The 19969-nt window shown below is 57.8% G+C and overlaps 3 protein-coding genes across 4 annotated transcripts; all 3 read left to right on the top strand.

The window, feature by feature from the left end:
- The first annotated feature begins 1058 nt into the window (after positions 1-1058).
- Positions 1059-8897, top strand: ORMDL3 (ORMDL sphingolipid biosynthesis regulator 3). 2 transcript variants are annotated; one of them, XM_042836899.1, is made up of 4 exons: positions 1059-1124; positions 3911-4105; positions 4827-4978; positions 5063-8897. In XM_042836899.1, exons 2-4 carry the CDS (start codon positions 3932-3934, stop codon positions 5196-5198), a joined length of 462 nt encoding a protein of 153 aa, XP_042692833.1. In that variant the 5' UTR covers positions 1059-1124; positions 3911-3931; the 3' UTR covers positions 5199-8897. The 2 variants fall into 2 exon arrangements, with proteins under 2 accessions (XP_042692833.1, XP_042692832.1); XM_042836898.1 differs by lacking the exon at positions 1059-1124 and adding an exon at positions 2217-3071.
- Positions 8898-9444: 547 nt separating this feature from the next.
- On the top strand, positions 9445-14514 carry GSDMA (gasdermin A). Its single transcript, XM_042836900.1, has 11 exons — positions 9445-9551; positions 9642-9805; positions 11193-11457; positions 11550-11760; positions 12213-12378; positions 12462-12555; positions 12820-12867; positions 13129-13283; positions 13499-13649; positions 13845-13918; positions 14217-14514. The coding sequence occupies exons 3-11, from the start codon at positions 11244-11246 to the stop codon at positions 14436-14438; spliced, it is 1335 nt and encodes a 444-aa protein (XP_042692834.1). The 5' UTR covers positions 9445-9551; positions 9642-9805; positions 11193-11243; the 3' UTR covers positions 14439-14514.
- Positions 14515-15028: 514 nt separating this feature from the next.
- Positions 15029-18710, top strand: PSMD3 (proteasome 26S subunit, non-ATPase 3). Its single transcript, XM_042836894.1, has 12 exons — positions 15029-15204; positions 15331-15521; positions 15666-15803; positions 15969-16105; positions 16183-16373; positions 16555-16658; positions 16762-16876; positions 17150-17269; positions 17378-17481; positions 17737-17892; positions 18069-18119; positions 18208-18710. The coding sequence occupies exons 1-12, from the start codon at positions 15030-15032 to the stop codon at positions 18283-18285; spliced, it is 1560 nt and encodes a 519-aa protein (XP_042692828.1). The 5' UTR covers position 15029; the 3' UTR covers positions 18286-18710.
- The last annotated feature ends 1259 nt before the right edge of the window (positions 18711-19969 follow it).

The following is a 19969-nucleotide window of genomic DNA, read 5'->3' as shown; positions in this document are numbered from 1 at the left end:
GTGGGTTTTCCTGCCAGGTCCCCCCGTGCCCGAGGCCCTTCAGGAGCAGCTGGCAGGGGAAACGCTGGCTGTGGGAAGGCAGAGCCGTGCTCAGTTTGCAGCACAGTGCTGCCGTGTGATGCTCAGACCGCCTCGGTCCCATCCAGCAGCAGCGCTGCACCGGATCCATGCTCTGGCTCATGAGGGCACACACGAGGTGCTCAGCATCGGGGGAGGCAGCCCGGGGGGGGCTTTGAGCATCGAGCAACCCCAAAGCTGCCCAAACAACACCCCGCCGAGCAGCTCGGCTGTGCTGCACCCTCTGCTGCTCCCCAGCAGGAGCTCAGCGTGCACAAAGGCTGCACAGATGGCTGCACACCAGGGGTGCACGTGGTGAGCGGCGACGGCTGCACTGACAAAGGCCGGGACAGATGGTGCCCAGCACTGCAGCACCGCACCCACAGCCCGCAGCTCTCAGCCACGCGTGGTGCAGCGCATGCATGGAGCTGCAGGGCTGGGGGGCACTGAGCACAGAGCTCAGAGCCACTGATTGCAGGGCTGCAGGGGCTGAGGTGCCCGCATCCCTCGGTGCACGAAACAGTTCTGCAGGGGATCTGAAATCGCAGTAGCTAAAGCCAGTATCCCAATATTCCCATACGATATTCCCATAAATCCCAAAAGCCAAAGCTGGTCAGCAAGCAGGCTCACAGCACAGCGTTCAGCTGCTGCTCAGTAGAACTCCGGAGCACTTTCTTTTCTGGCCACAAATTGACTTTATTTCCCACACGATGCACGCTACTGAAACACCCGAGCGCGGCGGGGCGCTTTTCCCATCAGGGGGCAGGAAAAAAACAAAGCGGTGGGGACGCATCAGCCACCACCGGAGCACCGCGCACACACAGCCCGCAGCACCGACCCCGAAGGGCAGCAGGGCAGGAGGCAGCGCGATCCCTCAGCCGCCCCGCCGTGCCGTCGCGGCGCAGCGCTGCCCCGCACGGCTCCGCTCCCGCACCGCCCCCCCGCACGGCGCTGCCGCACTACAGCTCCCGTGGTGCCGGGCGGCGGGGCGGGCCGTGCCGAGGTGTCCGCCGGGAGCGCGGCGGAGATCCCGGGCCGAGCCGGGGCTGAAGGAGCCGGGCCGGGCGGTGAGTGCGGGCCGGGTGCGGGACCGGGCGGCCGTGCGGGGCACGCGGCGGAGCTCCGCGCTCCGGGGCCGGCGGGGATGGGAGTCGGGGAGAGGCGAGCAGAGCGGCCGAGCGCTGGGAGCGGGGCTCGGTGAGCGCTGCGGGGCAGCGGGCCCTTCCCGTGCCGAGCCGAGCCGTACGGCAGTTGCGATGAGGCCGGGGCTTTGTCTGCGGCTGCGGGATTCGCCGCGCCTCCCCGCAGCGCTCACTTGTAGCGCTTCCTTTGTGCGCGGAGTTTTCCCGGCCCGACATCGCGCAGCCTCGCGGGGCGCGGAGCGGTGCTGCCGTCCGACCCCTGCCGCGTTCGCTGCCATCACCGAGGCGCTCGATCCTCCGGTTCGAACAGCGTTGCCATCTTGCAAAGAAGGGTTTAAAATATTCATTCGCTCGGGAGGTGGGGATTTGCTGCTGCCGCTGCTGCCGGAGATGGGGATCTCGGCTCCGTCCGTCGGATCGTAATCTCCTGCTTGCTGGGAACGCGCAGATCGACTGAGATAAGCGCCCGCTGCCCTCCCCACCTCTGCAGCCCTCCGATAAAACCCTGCGCGGGAGCTGCCGGGCAAAGAGCCAGCACAGCAACCGGGCCGAGGCGTCTGTTGGGTGGCAGAACGGGGCGGGGGGGGGGGGGGACGCTCCTGTGGGAGCGAAGCAGGGGGCGAGGAACGCACGGGCCGCCGAATGGGGGCTGCGGGTCGCGCAGCAGCTGATCGACGACGACGGGAGCGCGAAGTGCTGCCGTCGGTTGTGCCTCGCTCAGCACGGAGGGGTGAAACGGCGCTGCGGGGCGTCGCTGCGAGGCTCGGGGCTGGAGCAGCATTGGGACCCGCAGCGTGTGGCGGTCTGGGCGGTGAGGAAAGGCCCCAGACCCCCATCGCTGCGCTCTGCTCCCATCCAGCTGTGCTCAGCACTTCTCCCCTCCTTTCTCAGCCCCCGTCCCACGTCAGCGCGGCGCCGACCTTCACCCTCAGCCTGGGGAAACGTCACCCTGCCAGGACCCAGCGTTGCACAGCTCAGAGCTGTGGAACTGGAGCTCCTCCTGCTTTTGTGGTTTGCTTTGGGGTTTTTTTTTCTGCAGGTGAACGAATCCCCGGTGTAAAATCAGACAGCAAACCAGGAGGGATCTGGGCTGGGGGCAGGGAGCTGTGTTTGGGAGTTTGCTCCCAGCCAGGCTTTTGCAATAACGTGCAAAGCTCTGTGTGCAATCTGAAGTGAGCAAAGAGCTCAGGCCAGGGCTGTGAAAACAGTCCAGAATTTGAAAAAGATTCACCGAGGGCAGGTTTTTAAGGTGGGGAAAGCAGGGTTGGAAAAGCATGCTCCATTATCACATGGCCTAATGCTTGACTTCCCCACTGCTCTCTTCGCAAGAGCAAATTAACCTCCTGTGCTGTATCAATGAGAGCTTCACCACCCCAATCACTGCAGCAAGTGAGGAAACTGAGGCAGAGGAGAATTGCTTCACATTCAGCTTCTGAGCTTTGTCCTTTGCCACCCCGCTGCCCTGCCTGGCAGACAGCAGCACACAGCAGTTGCTCATTAGTTTTTAGAGCCCTGGTTGATCCCAGACAGAAATTGCACTTTATCCCACACCAGCTTTCTGTGTTATTGCATTGCTCTGAACCTCCATTGCACGCTTTGGTCCCCATTCTCTCTGCAGAGACCCTGTAAGCGTTTGGGGTCCGTTCATCACCTCTTTTTTGAATGTCCTCTAGACTAAACAAACCCATTTCCTCCAGCACGGCCTTGCAGGTCATGTTTTTCCTCCACCTCTGCTCATTCTCACAGTTCTGCCCTGGACATCCTCCAGCTCCTCCCAGAACTGGACAGCACTCAGCTGAGGCCTCACCAATATCTGGGAGGATTATTTCTCCTGTCTGGCAAGCAGCACTCCTGTTTACACATTCCACAGCGGTAGTTGCTTTTCTTCCTTCCCTTTTTTTTCCCCCTCTTTTCCCCCCATTACACGACATCTTCAACTCGTGTTATACTCCAGCACGACCCCCAGATTTCCTTCTGAGAGCCATTAGGGGCTGTGCCTCATTGAGGATGGAGCTGCTGTCCCAGCGCTGACCTCCAGCTCCACTCCTGCCCCCAAACCAGGCTGCTTTGTCCAGAATACCCCACAGCCACTGACCCAGCAACCTGCAGATCCGGAGGCTCTTTTCTGCTAAACAAAAACCTTTTCCAGACCTAAAGCTCCCTGAGTGGCAGTAAGGGCACGGCAGCATCCATCAGCTCGCAGCGAGCGTCCCAGAGCTGCACTCATGCTGTGTCAGTGAGCACCAGGCAGGCTCAGAGCACGGCAGCTGCTGAAAGAAGCCAGGCCCAGCACTCAGAAAGGGAACTCGGAGTAGCTGGCAGCAACATTCAGAGCATAATGTCAGATCTGGCGTGGGCTCGCCTCCTGAGACTGAGAGCTGGACAGAGCAGCAGCTTGGGTTGGTTTTCAGCTGTGGAAACCAAAGCAGCAAAAGCACGAGGCTAAACATCAGGGAAAAGTCATCGCTTCGGGGTCTGCTGTGCAAGGGACAGGCTGCGTTACGCCCTTGGGAAACAGACTGAGTATTTTATGCAAGACCTTCTGTGATCTCTGTGTAAAGATATTCTGCATTGCAGTGGCTCTAAGTTACGTTCTTTCCTGTAATCCCTGATAGCTGGTAAGACAGCTCTCAGCTTCCCAGCAAGCTTAGCTGAGAAACGTGGATGAAAACAGTGACCTGGGCACTGACCTGCCTCTGGTTTTGTTTCAGAGGGCGAAGACAAGAGCCAACATGAACGTGGGAACGGCGCACAGCGAGGTGAACCCCAACACACGTGTGATGAACAGCCGGGGCATCTGGCTGTCCTACGTCCTTGGCATCGGGCTGCTGCACGTCGTGCTCCTCAGCATCCCCTTCTTCAGTGTCCCCGTGGTTTGGACTCTCACCAACATCATTCACAACATGGTAAGCCACCCCCGGGTCAAAGAGGCAAAATATTTCGGAGCTACAGCCACCGAGTTTGTGCCCTTTATGTCAACATCTCTGCCTGGGAGCATGCCAGCGGTGAGCAAATCCTTGGGGCTGCTCGTGTTATCTCTAGTGATACAAAAATACATAAACACGCCAATAAACCCAGAGCTCCAACTGCTGGGGGCTGAGTGCAGCACAGCTGCCTGCATTTCGCCCAGCTCCTCGCCCTGCTTTCCTCTGCCAGCACAAACTTTGGTCCTGGGAACAGAGAGGAGTTGAGGGCAGTGAGGGCTGAGTGTGGAAGACACGGCTGAGCCAAACGCTGCTGGTGTATCAGACAGGAACTGCTCCGTTCTGCCTGCAGCTCCAGCAGCACTTTTTTTCGACAGCATTTAGCAGCGCTGTTGCACACTGCAGCCAGGCCGTGCCGATCTCCTGATCCCACAGATCCCAGTGCTGTAATCTCGCAGCTCCCTTTCCTCACGCATGAGAGCAGAGGGAGCGTTGCTCTTAGCAGAGCCGCCCCAGCTTGCAGCCTTCCTTCCCCCCGGGGCTGCTTTGGGTCGGCAGTGATGGCGGCGCATCCCTCTAGCGGAGCAAAGCGCTGCTGCAAGCCTCCCTCCCTCACTGCTGCGCTCCTCTGGCTGAAGCTGAGCCGCTGCCGGCGGGTGCGGAGCCCCAGGCACGCCTCACACCGCCTTTGTGTCCGCTGCAGAGCATGTACATCTTCCTGCACACCGTGAAAGGAACCCCTTTCGAGACGCCAGACCAGGGCAAGGCGCGGCTGCTGACGCACTGGGAGCAGATGGATTACGGCGTGCAGTTCACGGCATCCCGCAAGTTCCTGACCATCATGCCCATCGTGCTGTGAGTGCCGGGGGGGAGCGGAGCTCACAGGAAGCGAAGCTCGCGGCGTGCCATCATCCGGCTGTCTCTTTGTGTTCCCCGCAGGTATTTTCTAACCAGCTTTTACACCAAGTACGACCGGATACACTTCGTCATCAACACCATCTCCCTGATGAGCGTCCTGATCCCCAAACTGCCTCAGTTCCACGGAGTGCGGATCTTTGGGATCAACAAGTACTGAAGTGTGCGGATGGAGGAGCAGCGGAGCTGGGGGAGGTTCCTCCTCCTCGCTCCCATTCCCCCCTGCCCACACTGGGATAGTTTCACAGCAGCTGTTTAAATGCAGTACCCAATAGACATACACCGCATGCTGGATCCTCATGCCCAATAAATCTAAAGAAGCTCCAGAGTAGAGTTTAGCGAGGAGCAGGATGCTGGACTTCCTTTATTCCAGCATCAGAAATAGATGCAGACACACCGAGACTCCAAGGTACAAAGAGGCCGAATTGTGGGATGGCTTTCATCTATCCCAGGTGCGACGAGAACAGGGGTGAGGGGAAAAGCTTTTAGTGCTGGTACTATTGCTGTGGTAAATGCACTTTAACATGATCTCCCTTTCCGAGGCTTTGGTGCTTTAAAGCGATGCGCGAGGAAATCGAAAGGGACGCAGCCGAACTCTCCCAATATTGGATGGTTTCAGGTTTTATTTCCACTTCTTGGGCAGAGGAAGAGAAGGGAGGGGAACAGAATGACAGATCTTTTATTTTGAAATCTTTCACGCCGCCGGGAAAGGAAGTTCAACTGAAAGCAGCACAGGCAAAAAGCGACGACCTGCGTGCTGGGCAGCTCTGTGCGTCCTGGGGGAGCGGCCGTCCGGTCCAGGGAAAAGATCCCAACTCCCAGCTGTGGCTTCCAGCTTGGATGACTTTGCTTCCCATCCCGAACCTCTCAACTTTTCAAGCACTCAGGCAGCGAAGCGTTTGGACGAAGGACTGAGGTGCAGCTCGTCGGGGTGATGGACTGCAGGTGCTCCCCTGCTGCGCGGAGCTGCACGAGCCTGGGAGGAAGCAAAGAGCGATGGGTGCAGACGTGCGAGGGCTGGGTGCTGCTGCAGAGGCTGGTGGCAGCGATTTGAGCTCTCCTCCTCCATCCATCCCCTCGGTCTCCTCAGCCCACGCAGCCGTTAATGAGATCTGCCCGTTCTCCAATTAACTCAGCATGGAAGCCTCCACGTGGCGACGAAGCGCTGCGGACCCCAGGGCCGATCCCTGCACCAGCAGCACACTGACCTGACCAAGGGAAGGGTCTTTGTGTCACCAAAGACAGCAGATGGTTTTGTATAGGAATAAAATCAAGCCTTCGTCCCCCTCCAACCACCACTGGAACACAGGAGGGCTGCAGGTTTAGCTTTCGTGGCCAAGATGCCTTTCTGCTGTTCAAAGCAATTGGTTTTTCTTGCAAGCTGTGTGCTGGGTGAAACGTGGTTTTGCTCATGCTTTCCTTGACAGCAACCTGCATTTTTTGTTGTGCTCACGTTGTCTCACACGGCCAATGAAGGCGTTTTAAACATGCTGGGTTTGTTCTTACTTAGCCGAGTCTGGCTTGAGAAGTCAGAGTGGATGCTGAGTTCTGTTTGAGGGTCTGAGCACAGGGCACAGAGGAGCTCCAAGATCTGCTATATAAGACCTAGCACTGCTCCATGCATAATATCAGGCTTTACTTGTGTCCCAAACTCACCAGGCTGCTGCAGCAAAGGGAGAAAACAGTTAACATGGCTCAGAGCCTTGCTGGGATGCACGGGGTCATCACCCAATAGGTTTGAACGATGGAAATGCTGGAAGTGGAAAGGAAGGCAGAAGGAGGGTTGGTGTTTGAGTGCTGATCTCCAGTGAGAGCTTGGCAGATCGTGGATACCTGACTGGGTGGGGGTTAAACCGCCCTGAATGAGGACTGCTGCTTTAGTTAAGGTACTGCAGACCCTAAAGCTGATGTACTCTGTAAGCTACCAGACAATGACTTTGGGGAAAGAAACACTTCTTTTTGTCACACTAGAACTATTTTGTCAATCAGTACTTTGGAAATTAGGGAGGAATGAACAGCACCAGTGCCTGGGATGCCTGTGGACACTGCAGTGCTGCAGCAGCTGCTCCTAACAGGAGCACACGAACCCACATCCAGTGGGGAACCTCCAGGAGAAGCAAACACTGCTTGTTTAGGCATAATATAAAGGGGGAAAATACAAGCTTTTATGCAGCAGAAGTCGTTGTTTTACCAAGGGTGCTTTGACTTAAAAACGTGACTCCCATCCATAGGGCATCTGCTGGTTGTCTGTAGGTATGTGTGAGCTATTGCAGGTCAGAGCAGTTGTGTTTTGGGGCTCGGCTCCATCGCAGTGTTACTGCTGGGGTTGGAGCATCTGCTGTTTGTGCTGGTAGCTGACAGATGGGCGCCCGGTTCTGTCCTGTTCAATGGAAGACCATCAGTAAAACAATACAGAATGGAATTACAGACTTCTGGAAAAGGCAGGTTTTCAAGCCCAGGGTCCAGAGCTCCTCGTGGGGCAAAGCCTTAATTACAATAGCAAACTTCTCCCACTTTATTTAACTGGAATGATTCAAATAGCCATTACAGGTGTCCTCATTTGGGGATATGTGGCAGATGACATTCTATCCAAGGCACGTGGAGCATTTCTGCTATGCAGCATCTTAAGTTGGACTCATGCAGTCAATCCAATCAAAAGGAATGTTAATTAAAACTGGAGAAACACAGAGTCGAAGGGCTTTGTGTTGATAAAGCAGTGTGTGAGGTGGTTTCATCGGATTAATGGCTACTGGGACAATGACTGATCTCAGATCTTCCTTCAGATGCCATCCTAAGGGGAGCTACCAGAATTAGGAACAGGAAAGGAACCTCCAAGAACAGCACTGGGTCCTGCTGGGCAAACGACGCTCGCTGCTCTGTGCCTGGATCCTCCCTGCCAGCACTGCTGTCCCAGGGAGCCTCTGCTGAAGGGTCTGCGCTGCAGAGCTGGGAAAGCACAGCACCAAAGCCACTTCTGCCCTATTTCTGCTTGTTAAGTTCTTACAGCAGTGAGCTGGGTGCACCAAGGCTGCTCTCCCCCACAGGGACGTGCAGGAGATCATCGACGGGCAGCGATTTTAAACGGGATTTCGATCCTCCTCTCCAGCCTGCGCTGCTTCTGTGCGCAGCCGTGAGCTGGGGAACGCAGGAGGTGGGACTGCAGGCACTGAAATCCTTCAGGGTTTTTCTTTGGTCCTGCAATAAGTGCAGAACAGCTTCAGATGAGCACGGCCTGAGGCCGGCGAGGCCATCGTGCACACATGGGGACAGCAGGCAGCAGCAGGCAGCACTGCTCCATCAGCCAGGGCTCCTGCCCTGCAGTTCCCGGTGGGATTTCTCGCAGTCCAAACCATTGCAGGAAAACAAACAAACAAACAAACAAACAAAAAGCCTTTAAAAGAAACAAAGGAAACCCTGAGATTTAGGGCTACTTCATCCCGAGGTCTTTTTTTAATCGTATTTTTGGTTTGCTTTTTTTAATAGAAAGTTGGTACTGGCCCTTGAGAAGGGGGCAGCGGTTGGGTTGCCGTTATTAAGGCGCTGATGTTTCTGACTGGGGCTTCCATGGCTCCATCACCGCCTCAGATTCTTTTAAGCATGCAGGTCCTTGCGTTGATGTGTCCTCCTCGGATCAATTGAAGCTGAATTCGTTTCGTTTTGCTTTTTTTAAGAGAACATTCTGACATTGTACATAGTTTTAGGGTTTGGTTTTGGTTTGGTTTTTGCCAGCAGCCCTTCTTTATGCTGTGGATACCGAAGTCTCGTGTAGAGAACTTTCTAAAACAAAGTGTGAATATTTTTATTACTCCTTTGTACAGCGTTCTAAGAGAAACTAATAAAGTGAGTATTCATGTAAAAACTCCTGCTTGGCTCCTTGGGTTCCCTCTGGGCCGTTCTGCTCATTGATGCCCCCTGTGACCGCAGGCTCACCAGGCAAAGCTGAGCTGGAACCTCACGGACCACAGAGCTGCAGGGGTCAGAAGGGTCCAAAGCCCCCCACAGCAGCTCCTGTTCCCCCCTCCTCGCCTGTCTGGCAGCTGCTCCAGGCTCTGTCCCTTTATGTGTGGACGGGGGGCGCTGAGCTGCAAGCTGTGCCCGCTGCCCTCATCCCATTGCTGGGCACTGCTGAGCACAGCCCGGCCCCATCCCCCATCCTTCAGATATCAATCAGCACTGCTCAGACACCCCCCCCCCCCGCGGCGGGGGGGGGGCGCCCCACCAACCCCATGCATCCAGCAGAGCACCAGCAAAGCAGCACTGAATGCAGGTTACCAGAAGTGCAGCACTGCTGCCCCCCACCCACACCACGCACTGCACTTCTGCAGCTTTACAACCATAGCATTGCACAGGTTGGAAAACGCCTCCAAGCTCATCCAATCCAACCACAACCCAGCCGTGCTGCCTTAACCAGAACGCACTGCTCCTCATCCTGCCAGGCAGGGAGCAAAACAGAGCCACAACAGCAGCAAAGTCCTCCAGCCCAGGAACAGTGTGCATAGGGACCAAATGAAAGGTGCCCACAGCTGCTGGAACAGCAGGACAGCAGAAGTGAGGGCGAGAAAGCTGCTGGGTTGGGGTTACATCAGTGCTTCTTTCCTTATAGGGCAGTCAGTTCCGGGCTGGTAGGAGGCACACATAGCAAGCACTGCAAGCACAGGAGGCATTGCAAGCACTGCAAGCACAGCAAGCACAGCAAGCACTGCAGGCACCACAACCAGCCAGCCCCCCTCCAGCATCACGGACCCCCACAGCCCCCCAGGGCTCCAGGTAAGAGCTGCCCCACAGATGGGGGAGGGCTGCCCCGTTCTGCCACCCCACATTTCTCTCCCACGGTTCAAAGTCCGTCCCCAGCTCCTCTCGGGACTTCAGAACTTTGAAACTTAGGGATGAGCTTCCACAGCCCAAAGGCCCCCATCAGCTGGATCAGAGCTGGAACGCAGAGCCACGGTCCCTCTCTCCAGCCGCTCCTCTCTCCTCTCTCCCTCCTCCCCCCTTTGTCCTTCTTTCTCCTCACACAGTTCAGCAACCGAGGCTTATTCCAACTCCCTACAAAGTCACAGGGTTTCTCCTCACAGCCCTGACAGGTACAACTTTAAGGGTGCCCGTACTTTTAAAGTCAGCTGTAATGAGAACCGCTGTGCTTTGCTTATGGCTGCGTCTGGGTCTGAGTGGAACGGAGAGGATGTGTGAATCTGGGCAGCCTCCCTGGGCAGGATGTGACTGTGCTCCTTCTGGGAGGGGGGAGAGCAGCTGTTGGATGGGATCCACTCCCCCTGAACACGACACAATAAAGCAGCGCACAGACGTGATAACACAGCCTGTTTTTCCCCTCAACTACAGGAAGCTGCTTTGCTCATAAATCAAAGCTCGTAAATCAAACCGGACCAAAGTTCTGCTTACAGAACTAAGAACCTGCCAGCAGCTTCCATTTCCAGCTCTCCCAACAGGGATGCAGGGAGAGCAGTGGGGATGTTGGGGTCTGGGGAGGCGTCAGTGCCGACCCATGAGAAACACCAAAATGCTGAGGAACATTCTGGCAAACAACGAGCGCTTCTCCTTCCTCATCCCATCACCTTCAACACTTTCACTTCCTTTAAGACTTCGACCAAATTGTTTTCCCAACATTCTGTTTCGAAACAACAGAGCTCTGCCGGGCACCAACATGGGGGGAAACGCAGAGCACGCAAAGCAACAGCTACAGAACAGCAAGGAATTGCTCAAGATTTGCTTTCTTTAGGCCTCTGTAAGAGCAATGCGTTAATTAAAGCACTGGGGACCCCAGCAGGTGGTACAGAGGTTAAATAGCCATGCCCAGCCCAGGCTGCTGTGCTGTATGATGGTACATGGAGCAAACAAAACATCTGCTGGAGGAGCAGCCATGGGCTCCAACAGCAAAGCTCCATCCCCAAACAGCCAGCCCTGCTCTCAGCCTTACCCAATCCTGCAAGCTGCACAGGGATGAGCCTGAATAAGGCTGATCAGGAAGGCACAGCTGCTATCAGGACCTGTCTGGGTGCCTTTTGAAAGTAATCTCATGCAAGTTGTACTCTTGTATTCTTTGGGGGGGGTTATTATCCTCAAAATTAGAAGCAAGATACTTTATTGTGACCTTCTACTTGTATCCCAACTCATTTTGCTTGTCTTCTTTCCTAAGGCACGACTGCACTTCTCACCTTGGGTGGCGAATTCATAAAGCTGCTGCAGAATGTTTAAAAAAGTCACCCAAAAAGTAGCAAAGCAAATGGATCCCAAAGGAGACCTGGTTCCTGTCCACAGCATCTCAGACCAAGACCGCTTCAGGCTGCTTTGCCTGGTTCGAAGGAAGAGGAAAGCCAGATTCCGCCCGTTTCCCTCCTACAGAAGGACAGAATTCCAGCTCCACGACGTGCTGCTGCCTGCGGAGGAGAAGGACAGCGTTGGTAAAGCCCACATTTACCATCCTGCACCGCCCTGCTTTCTCTCGGTGGCCAACCGGGAGCTCATCAGCCTGTAACACAACGCATCATTGCAGAGTCCCTCCTTCCCAGCACTGAGAGCCACAGCCCACGGGAGTTCACAACCACGGGAAGCATCAGAGACAGCGTGGATGGGAGCCTCAGCATCCCCAGTGAGCCTGCAGAAGTAGAACTGGGAGGAGGTGCCTCGGTGTCCAAGCAGTGGCACGTCAAGCTGGAAAAGAAGCACATCCTGGTACCCAAACTTGAGGCACTGAGAGAGGAAAGGTAAGGAAGACATCAAGGCAGACTGCACCCCCTGCTTTACGCCCCTCCATCACACACACAGTGGTTTTCCAACAGCCAAAGCCAAGACTGTGCACTGCTGTAATTACAAACACTTGATCACTTCCCATTCCAGTCTCAGCTCCCCTGCACGGCCCTGCAGCGCTGGCAGGTTTGCATTCGCCTCCATCAGATCAGACTCCATCAGATCAGACTCCATCAGATCAGACTCCATCAGATCAGACTCCTCAGGCAAAGGGGAACGCACCGAGGACAGCAGGAATTGCAGCCTGTTGCTGAACCCTTTTTTCCCCTCCCAGAGCCTTCCATTGCAACACTGATGCGCTGCACAACACGAGGAACACGAGCATGCTGCTGCAGGCTCTGAGCAGCTTACATTGCTGCAACAAAAATGCGACACGTTTAGCAGACGCCGCATCCTTTCTCTCCTTTAGGAAAATCAACACGAAGCACACCTTCATCGAGCAGCTGAGGAAGGCCAGGCAGAACTTGTACGTGATCCACGAAACGATAGAGACCTCAGAGGAGGCCCGATACGAGGAATCCACGGAGGCGGAGGCGAAGCTCATGGCTCAGCTTTACGCCAAGTTCTCTGCTAAGGTTTGCCTTCTCCTCAGCTCGGGATCCCATCCTCCCCATCCCTGTACATCACGCAGCCCAGTAAGGGATTTTTCACTGCCCAGGGCACCACCGGGAGCAAACAGAGCATAACCATCCCCAGGGGCTGCACGCTGGCCTTCAGGGCGATGCAGCTGACCATCGGGGACGCAGCGTGGGGTAAGAGGCACAGAAACTCCCAGATCCTCCACCCAGCAAACTCCGCAGCACAGCAGAAGTGCTCTGCGATGTGCTCTACCCTGAGCTCGTCTGCAAGCACAGCTCTGTGACAGAAGCAGTTTTAACTTGTACTTGCTGCAACGCTTTGGGCAACCCAGAGCCGAGCCAATGCTCAGCACAGCCTTCCAAAACAAAACAACCAGCACCACCCATCCAGCTCCAGGTGTTTTCTAACCCAGCAATTCCATCTTCGTACTGTTACAGGTATCAACCATTTTCCAGAGAATGATCAACCAACGTTTGTGTCCGACGGTAAGCACCGTGTTTTAATCCCTCTTTGCACCACTGTTATCCCATCTGGGAAGGATGGGATCCCCTGGGACACTCACAAACCCCCAGAGCTGCTGCTGCCTACTGCCTACAACCTGAGCCACAACCGTCCAACGCAAATCTGAGCATCATTTACTTTGACAGTATTCACAGAAGTGTTTTAGATTCTCTGTACAGGGCTGGCAATCACTGCAGGATTGCCTCATTTAAAAGTGGAATATTTGGTCACTTTCTGGCTTGCAGGTTTTGCACACAGAGAAGTAGATGCACTGGAGAAAGAAGTTAAGGAGAAGTGTCACGTTCTGTCCCAGCTGGCTGATGAGCTGAATGCCATCGTTGTGAAGTCCATCAAAGCTGTCATGAGAGACAGGAACCTCCTTGAGGAGCTGACCGAGAAGGTAAGCAGAGTTTCTGAGTCCAAAGACTTGACCTGTGATCACATCTCCAGAAGGCTTTGTGCACACAGCTGTGGCACAGCTCCCCACATTCACCTGGCCCTCATCCCCACCCAGAATGACAGAGGTGCTGGGATTCTTGGCTCTGTGGTGCATTGCAAAGAAGCCTTTGCAGGAACTTCAATAAACCCTGCGAGTTCCTCCCCTTTTTCTCACAGATGGAAGCCATCCTCGATGACCCTGATAACTGTGAGCTGACGACACAGAGCCCAGACTTGGACGTTCTGCTCAGCACACTTCGGATTTCTGCCCGCTGTGATCTCCTCAGCCTGACAGAAGCCATCTCCTACACTCTGGATGCCTTCACTGGTAAGGGCTGCAGGCACAGAGCGATGCCTGCATTCGTCCCATAGGGAGGCCGTGCAATTCATGCAGTTTGAAGTGCCCAGAGAACTGCTGAGAATGCAGGCACCCAATGCAGGACCCAGGTCAGCCTTCTCACCTCTGCAAACACCCCGGGGTGATTCGCTGCCTTTGTGGCACAAATCTCTTTTAATGATCCAGAGTTAACAGAGGATCAGCTGCTGCTATTGCTGGAGTCTTGGGAAGTGAAGATTGTGCCCCAACAGCTTAAACTGGTGAGAAATATACAGCATTGATGGTTGGCTCTAAACAGAGGGTGGGGGTAATGGGAGTTCAAGCAAAGCAACGTTCATGTTATGGGATGCTGGCAGTGTATCACAGCTTGAGGAAACCCTGGGGAGAGGGAAATGAGCCGCTGCTCCAAACGTGGCAGGAATCAAAAATGTAAAGCGTGAGAAGTACATAAACGTGCACAGTTCAGTACAGCTACAGATGACAGAAGAGATCATGGAGCCTTAACTTCCAACTGCGGATTGTCAGAATGCTGATTTTACTTCTTCTGTTGTTGCAAAGGTGAGGAGCATCCTGGAGCCGAAGGCAGAGCACAGCACTGCTGCTGGTTTGCTCTCCTCCTTCAGCCAGCAGCAGCAGCAGCAGCTGACCACGGCGGTGCTGGAGATGAGCGGGGTGGAGCTGCAGGGGAGCAGCGCTGCTGCCTGCAAAAAGGAGAACTTCCCATCCCTGGCAGCTCTGTACGCAGCCCTGCATGCATTGCACTGCCTGAGTGCATCCTGATGGGTGCCGCGGGTCCCCCTGTTCGGGCTGATTGAAATGGAATTACCTGATACGATTAAAAAGCAATTCCACCGAGTTTCTTTATTCAAGTTGCAAGCACAGCAAGGTGGTTCGGTTCGGTTTTGAAGAGCTCACTGCTGCTTTTCCCACTCGTTTCCAAGCAGGCTTAAAGCAACAGAACTAACAGAGCCCGAAAGCTGGGTGCCAGCAGTGCTCTTATCCCCATTCAAAGTGCAGTAGGGAAGGAGGCGCCCCGCAGCCAGGCGGCCGCTCGCCCCCCGTACCGTCACACGCAGCCCCGGGGCCGGGCAGCGCCGCGCCGACAGCTCCGAACGCGGCCACATGCTTCCGCGCAGGCAGCAAGCGAGCGCGCATGCGCCGCGAAAGTGACGAAAGCAGCCGAGAGGCGACCGGAAATACCCGAGAGCTTACCGGAAACTCCCGAGCGCCCCCGGCGGAAGTAACCGAGTAGGCGCTGAGCTCGGCGCTCGATCGCTCAGGTCTGGCGGGAAGGCTCGGCGCCGATTGGTCGCGCCTGCCCCGTCCCGGCGCGCCCCGCGCGTGTTGCAGTGTCACCGGCGCGGCCCGGCCATGAAGCAGGACGGGGCGGCCCGGCGGCGCGGGGAAAAGGCCAAGGCGCCTCCCGACGGACCGCCGCCCGCCCCTCCGGACGTGGAGATGCAGGAGGAAACGGCGGCGGTGCCGGCGGGGGAGGCGGGAGGGGAGCGGCAGCCCCAACGGGAGTTGGATGCCATCACGCTGGAGGGTGAGCGGCGGACGGGGGGGGGCGTGCGGGCGGGGGTCTGAGCTGAGGATTGGGGGGCGGTGGAGGGGGGGCCGTGCTGAGCCCCGAGGGCGGCACGGCGCGTCATGCCCCGACTGTGCCCCGCAGACATCAAGGAGCACGTGAAGCAGCTGGAGAAGGCCGTGTCGGGGAAGGAGCCGCGTTACGTCCTGCGGGCGCTGCGGGCGCTGCCCTCCACGTCGCGCCGCCTGAACGCCATCGTGCTCCACAAGGCCGTCAACGGCTTCTTCACCTCCAACGGCGCCGTGCGGGATTTCCTTCTTGGCTTCCTGGAGGAGGTGCGGCTGTGGGGACCGCGCTGCGCCCTCGCGGAGCCCCGGCAGCTGCCGTGTGGGGCAGGAGGGCGACGAGGGGCTGCGTGGGATGGGATGCGGGCTCTGGGTGGGCCGGGCTGACGTCCGGCACGTCTCTGCCCCCTGCAGCCCATGGACACAGAAGCTGAGCTGCAGTTTCGCCCGCGGATGGGGAAGGCGGCCTCGGCTCCTCTCTTGCCAGAAGTGGAGGCTTACCTGCAGCTGCTCCTCGTTATCTACCTGATGAACAGCAAGCGATATCCGGAGGTGAGGCGCCCCGAGATGCGGCTCTAAACCTGAGCCCTTTGCGTGGCACTCCTGGGAGCCTCGGGACCTGCCTCCCCTCTGTTCCAGCCTGGGGCAGCCTCCGGGCTCCTGCTGCTCTTCCCGGGCCGCCGTTCCTCTTCTCTGACCTCAGTTTCCTTCCTGCAGGCTCAAAAAGTGTCTGATGACCTGATGCAAAAGATCAGCTCCCAAAACCGCCGGGCCCTCGACCTGGTGGTGGCAAAGTGTTATTACTACCACTCCCGCATCTATGAATTCCTGAATAAACTCGATGTGGTCAGGAGGTAGGGCTGACCCCGCACAGCTGGGCTCTCCCTGTGTTCTCTCCCTTTCCCCTGCACACTCTCTCCCTCCCCTGCAGCTTCCTGCACGCCCGGCTGCGGACAGCCACGCTGCGCCACGACGCGGACGGCCAGGCCACGCTGCTCAACCTGCTGCTGAGGAATTATCTCCACTACAACCTCTACGACCAAGCAGAGAAACTCGTCTCCAAGTCGGTGTTTCCCGAGCAGGCCAACAACAACGAGTGGGCCCGGTACCTTTATTACACAGGTGAGATGCAGAGGGTTCTGCGTGGTGCTGGCAGCTCAGGGTGCACACGGGATTGCGGTCCTGCAGATAACCTCCTGGAGCAGCTGGGGATGAGCTTTCAGGCGGGATGCAAAGCCTCATTTGGTCAGATGTGCTTTTCCACAATGCATTCAGCCCCTTCTGAACGCTGTCCCCCTCCCAGGGCGCATCAAGGCCATTCAGCTGGAGTACTCGGAGGCCAGGAGGACCATGACGAACGCCCTGCGGAAGGCACCGCAGCACACGGCCGTTGGCTTCAAGCAGACAGTAAGCAGCAGCCTGCCGTGCTCCCATGGGGTCTGCGCTCCGTGGGGAAGCCGCCCCTGGACTCGGCCTGGCCTCGGGGGCTCAGGAGCTGTTTCCATGCAAGGTGCACAAGCTGCTCATCGTGGTGGAGCTGCTGCTCGGGGAGATCCCGGACAGGCTGCAGTTCAGACAGCCGTCCCTGAAGCGCTCGCTCATGCCGTACTTCCTGCTGACTCAGGGTACGGTGCTGCTGCTGGGCCCCTGCCCCGATCCCGCTTCAAGGAAAGTCTCAGGGGGGAGCTGGGGTGCTGCTGGGGTTCCTCTCCCCACTCTGAGTGGTGCCCATCTGCTGCAGCAGTCAGCAGTTTCTGAAGGGCCGGCTTCTCCTTTCCTCTTAAATGGGGCGGGTGGCAGATGGCAGCCCTGCCTTCCCACCGCACCCCAGCCCTCCCTCCCTCCCTCTATCCCTCCCTGCCTCCCTCACATGTTTTCTCTTCCACCTTCCCTTGCAGCCGTCAGGACCGGGAACCTGGCCAAGTTCAACCAAGTCCTCGATCAGTTTGGGGACAAGTTCCAGGCCGATGGCACCTACACTCTGATCATTCGTTTGAGGCACAACGTCATCAAGACGGGTAGGAGGTGTGGCGGTTGGGGACCGTGCCACCACCAGAGGCCTGGTGGGAGGCTGCCGCCCTGTGCTGCATGGTGTGGGGCTCCACTCGTGTTTCCCCTCCCCCCAGGCGTCCGCATGATCAGCCTCTCCTACTCCCGCATCTCCCTGGCTGACATTGCCCAGAAGCTGCAGCTCGACAGCCCCGAGGATGCGGAGTTCATCGTTGCCAAGGTAGCTGTGCAGGAAGCCTCATCCCTGCTGGGACCTGGGCTGCCCACCGCTCCCACCAGGCCTCTCCTGCCCTGCCCCCACCACGCTCCCTTCCCAGGGCTGCTGGTTTTCGGTCGTGCCGCTCTGGGGGCGCTGAGGGCACCGACTCCCATCTCTGTGCGCTGTCCTGAGCTCGCCGCTCCCCAGCGCCTTGCTTTGCTCTGAGCTGCTGCCTCCTGGGAGGTGGAGTTGCCCTGACCGCTCTCTGGCTCGCAGGCCATCCGGGATGGCGTGATTGAGGCCAGCATTAACCACGAGAAGGGCTACGTGCAGTCAAAAGAGATGATCGACATCTACTCGACCCGGGAGCCCCAGCTGGCGTTCCACCAGCGCATCTCCTTCTGCCTCGACATCCACAACATGTCGGTCAAGGTGAGCGCAGCGCAGCTCCGTGGGGACCCCAGGGGGGCTGAGGGAGCACCGGGGTGGCACAGAGGGAGGAGGCAGTTTGGCTCGGGCTGCAGTAGAGCTGCTGTGAGTGGAGGAGCAGCGGGGCAGAGCGGAAGCGCTTCTCAGCTCACGGCTTCTCGCCTCCCTTGGCTTTCCAGGCCATGAGGTTCCCGCCCAAATCTTACAACAAGGACTTGGAATCTGCAGAGGTGAGCTCTCGCCCTCTCCCTGCTGGCTCCAGGATGGGGCCGGCTTCGTTCCGCAGCTCCGTCCCCAACGTTGGCCTTTGCTTTCCAGGAGCGCCGGGAGCGCGAGCAGCAGGACCTGGAGTTCGCCAAGGAGATGGCAGAGGACGATGACGACGGTTTCCCGTGACCTCTGGCCTGGCTCTATGTTTTTTTTATTTGTCCTTAGGGAAAATGCTGTCTGAGGAGAGCTGCCCCACGCGGCCCCGGTCCCCCCTCTGCCTTTCTTTTATAAGTACCTGCATGTCTGTACTGGGAGCGGGGGGCTCGCAGGGTTCGTCGGCCCCCAGCCACAGGCCCTGATCTCCTGTTCCCTCACCCACGGAGGGAAACCCTTCCCCAATAAACAAACATTCTTTTGAGGTTGCCTGTGGTCAGTTGTTGCTGAGCCCTGTGGGGCGCACACGGATCCAAGAGAGCCGGAGCTCCTGTGGACGAGGCCGCGGTAGCGGGGCTTCCTGGGCATCACTGTTACCCCCACAGCTCTTGCACTGATGGAGGGGTCAGACTTTGTTAAGCTTCAATTATGACTTTAAAATAAAACTCGGAAAAACACCCCCCTGTCCTCCTGCCGTGGGTTTGTTGTGCTCGGAGGGGAGCTGTGCTGGGACCTCGTGCTGCTGCCTCCTCCCCTCCCATCCCTACTGGAAAAGGCTCCAGGGCGGGGCCTCGGTGTGCCCCACAGATAACGGAGTGGGGATGGAGGTGGGGTGGGGGCCCCACAGCCGGGTGCTGCTGGCAGCTGGGAGCAGCTGCTCTCGGCCTCTAGGGAAAATCTGGGAATCTCCCGGCACGCCTGGGCTGGGCTGGCGGCCAGGGCTGTGCCTCCAAAATGGGGCAGCCCCAGAGAATGGATACGGCCCCGTCCCCGCTCCAGGAACACGGTGGGGTCTCTGGGTCAGGACGGGGCTGTGAGCCCAGCCAGCACCTTCCAGGGACGCGGGGACACCCCGGAAGCGGTGACTTCCTGGCGGATGCTGGGAGGGGGGCTGAGGGTCAGCAGAGGAAGAGTGGCCACGAGGCAGAACCGCAGCGCGTTGCTGACCCCGCAGTGCCACCCACGGGGTTTCGGTCTGGCTGCCACTTCCTTCCCTGGAAGCGTGGTGGGGGCTTTGGGCCCTGTGGGTGTTGATTCAACCCCACCCTGAGCCTCAATTCCTGCCAGCAGTGACCTGCTGAGGCAGCAGCGCTGCTCGAGGAACGGCGACCCTGCAGTGCTGTGCAGGGGAACGGCCCCGGCTGCTCCCTGTAGAGCAAAGGCAGAGCTGGAAGGATTCCTCCCAGGAAACCACAGATGGGCTCCCAGCACGAGGTCCTTTCAGGTCCTTTCCCCACCTTTGTGATGGTGGGGTCTGTCATCATTAGGCTTCAGAGTTAACGCCTGCATGGTGCTGGGTGAGGCCTCCTGTGCTCGTGGGCTTCTTCCCCTTCTGGGGGCTCAGGGGGGCAACGCCGTGTCTGTACCCCCCCTGGGCAGTGCAGGGTGCCCAGCAGCAGCTGACCCAGCTGGCGTCGGCCCATGAGATCCTCCTGGAAGCACTCACTGGAACTGGCCCCGACCCAGAGCCCACGTCACTGCGGGGGGGCCGGGACCAGCCAACCCCCCGGGGCTGCCCCTGGATGCCTCTTCCCCGAAGGGGCCGGCAGGGAAGGTTCACGTGGGGGTTTCAGGCACGGCGCTGCCAGGTGCTGGGTCCCGTGGCCACGGTGGTCCCTCAGCCACGCCGACACCACGGCGAGGGGCTGAGAGCCACCGCCGCCATCCCTACTGCACAGCGAGTTAATGAGTGACCAGCCGTGACCAGGCGCGGCAC

Source organism: Centrocercus urophasianus, unplaced genomic scaffold (assembly GCF_019232065.1).
Source record: "Centrocercus urophasianus isolate 14NV4802_14NV808 unplaced genomic scaffold, USGS_Curo_1.0 seq_645, whole genome shotgun sequence".
NCBI lineage: Eukaryota > Metazoa > Chordata > Aves > Galliformes > Phasianidae > Centrocercus > Centrocercus urophasianus.
Note: the sequence above shows the minus strand (reverse complement) of the source record. Positions and strands in the feature narration are given on the sequence as shown.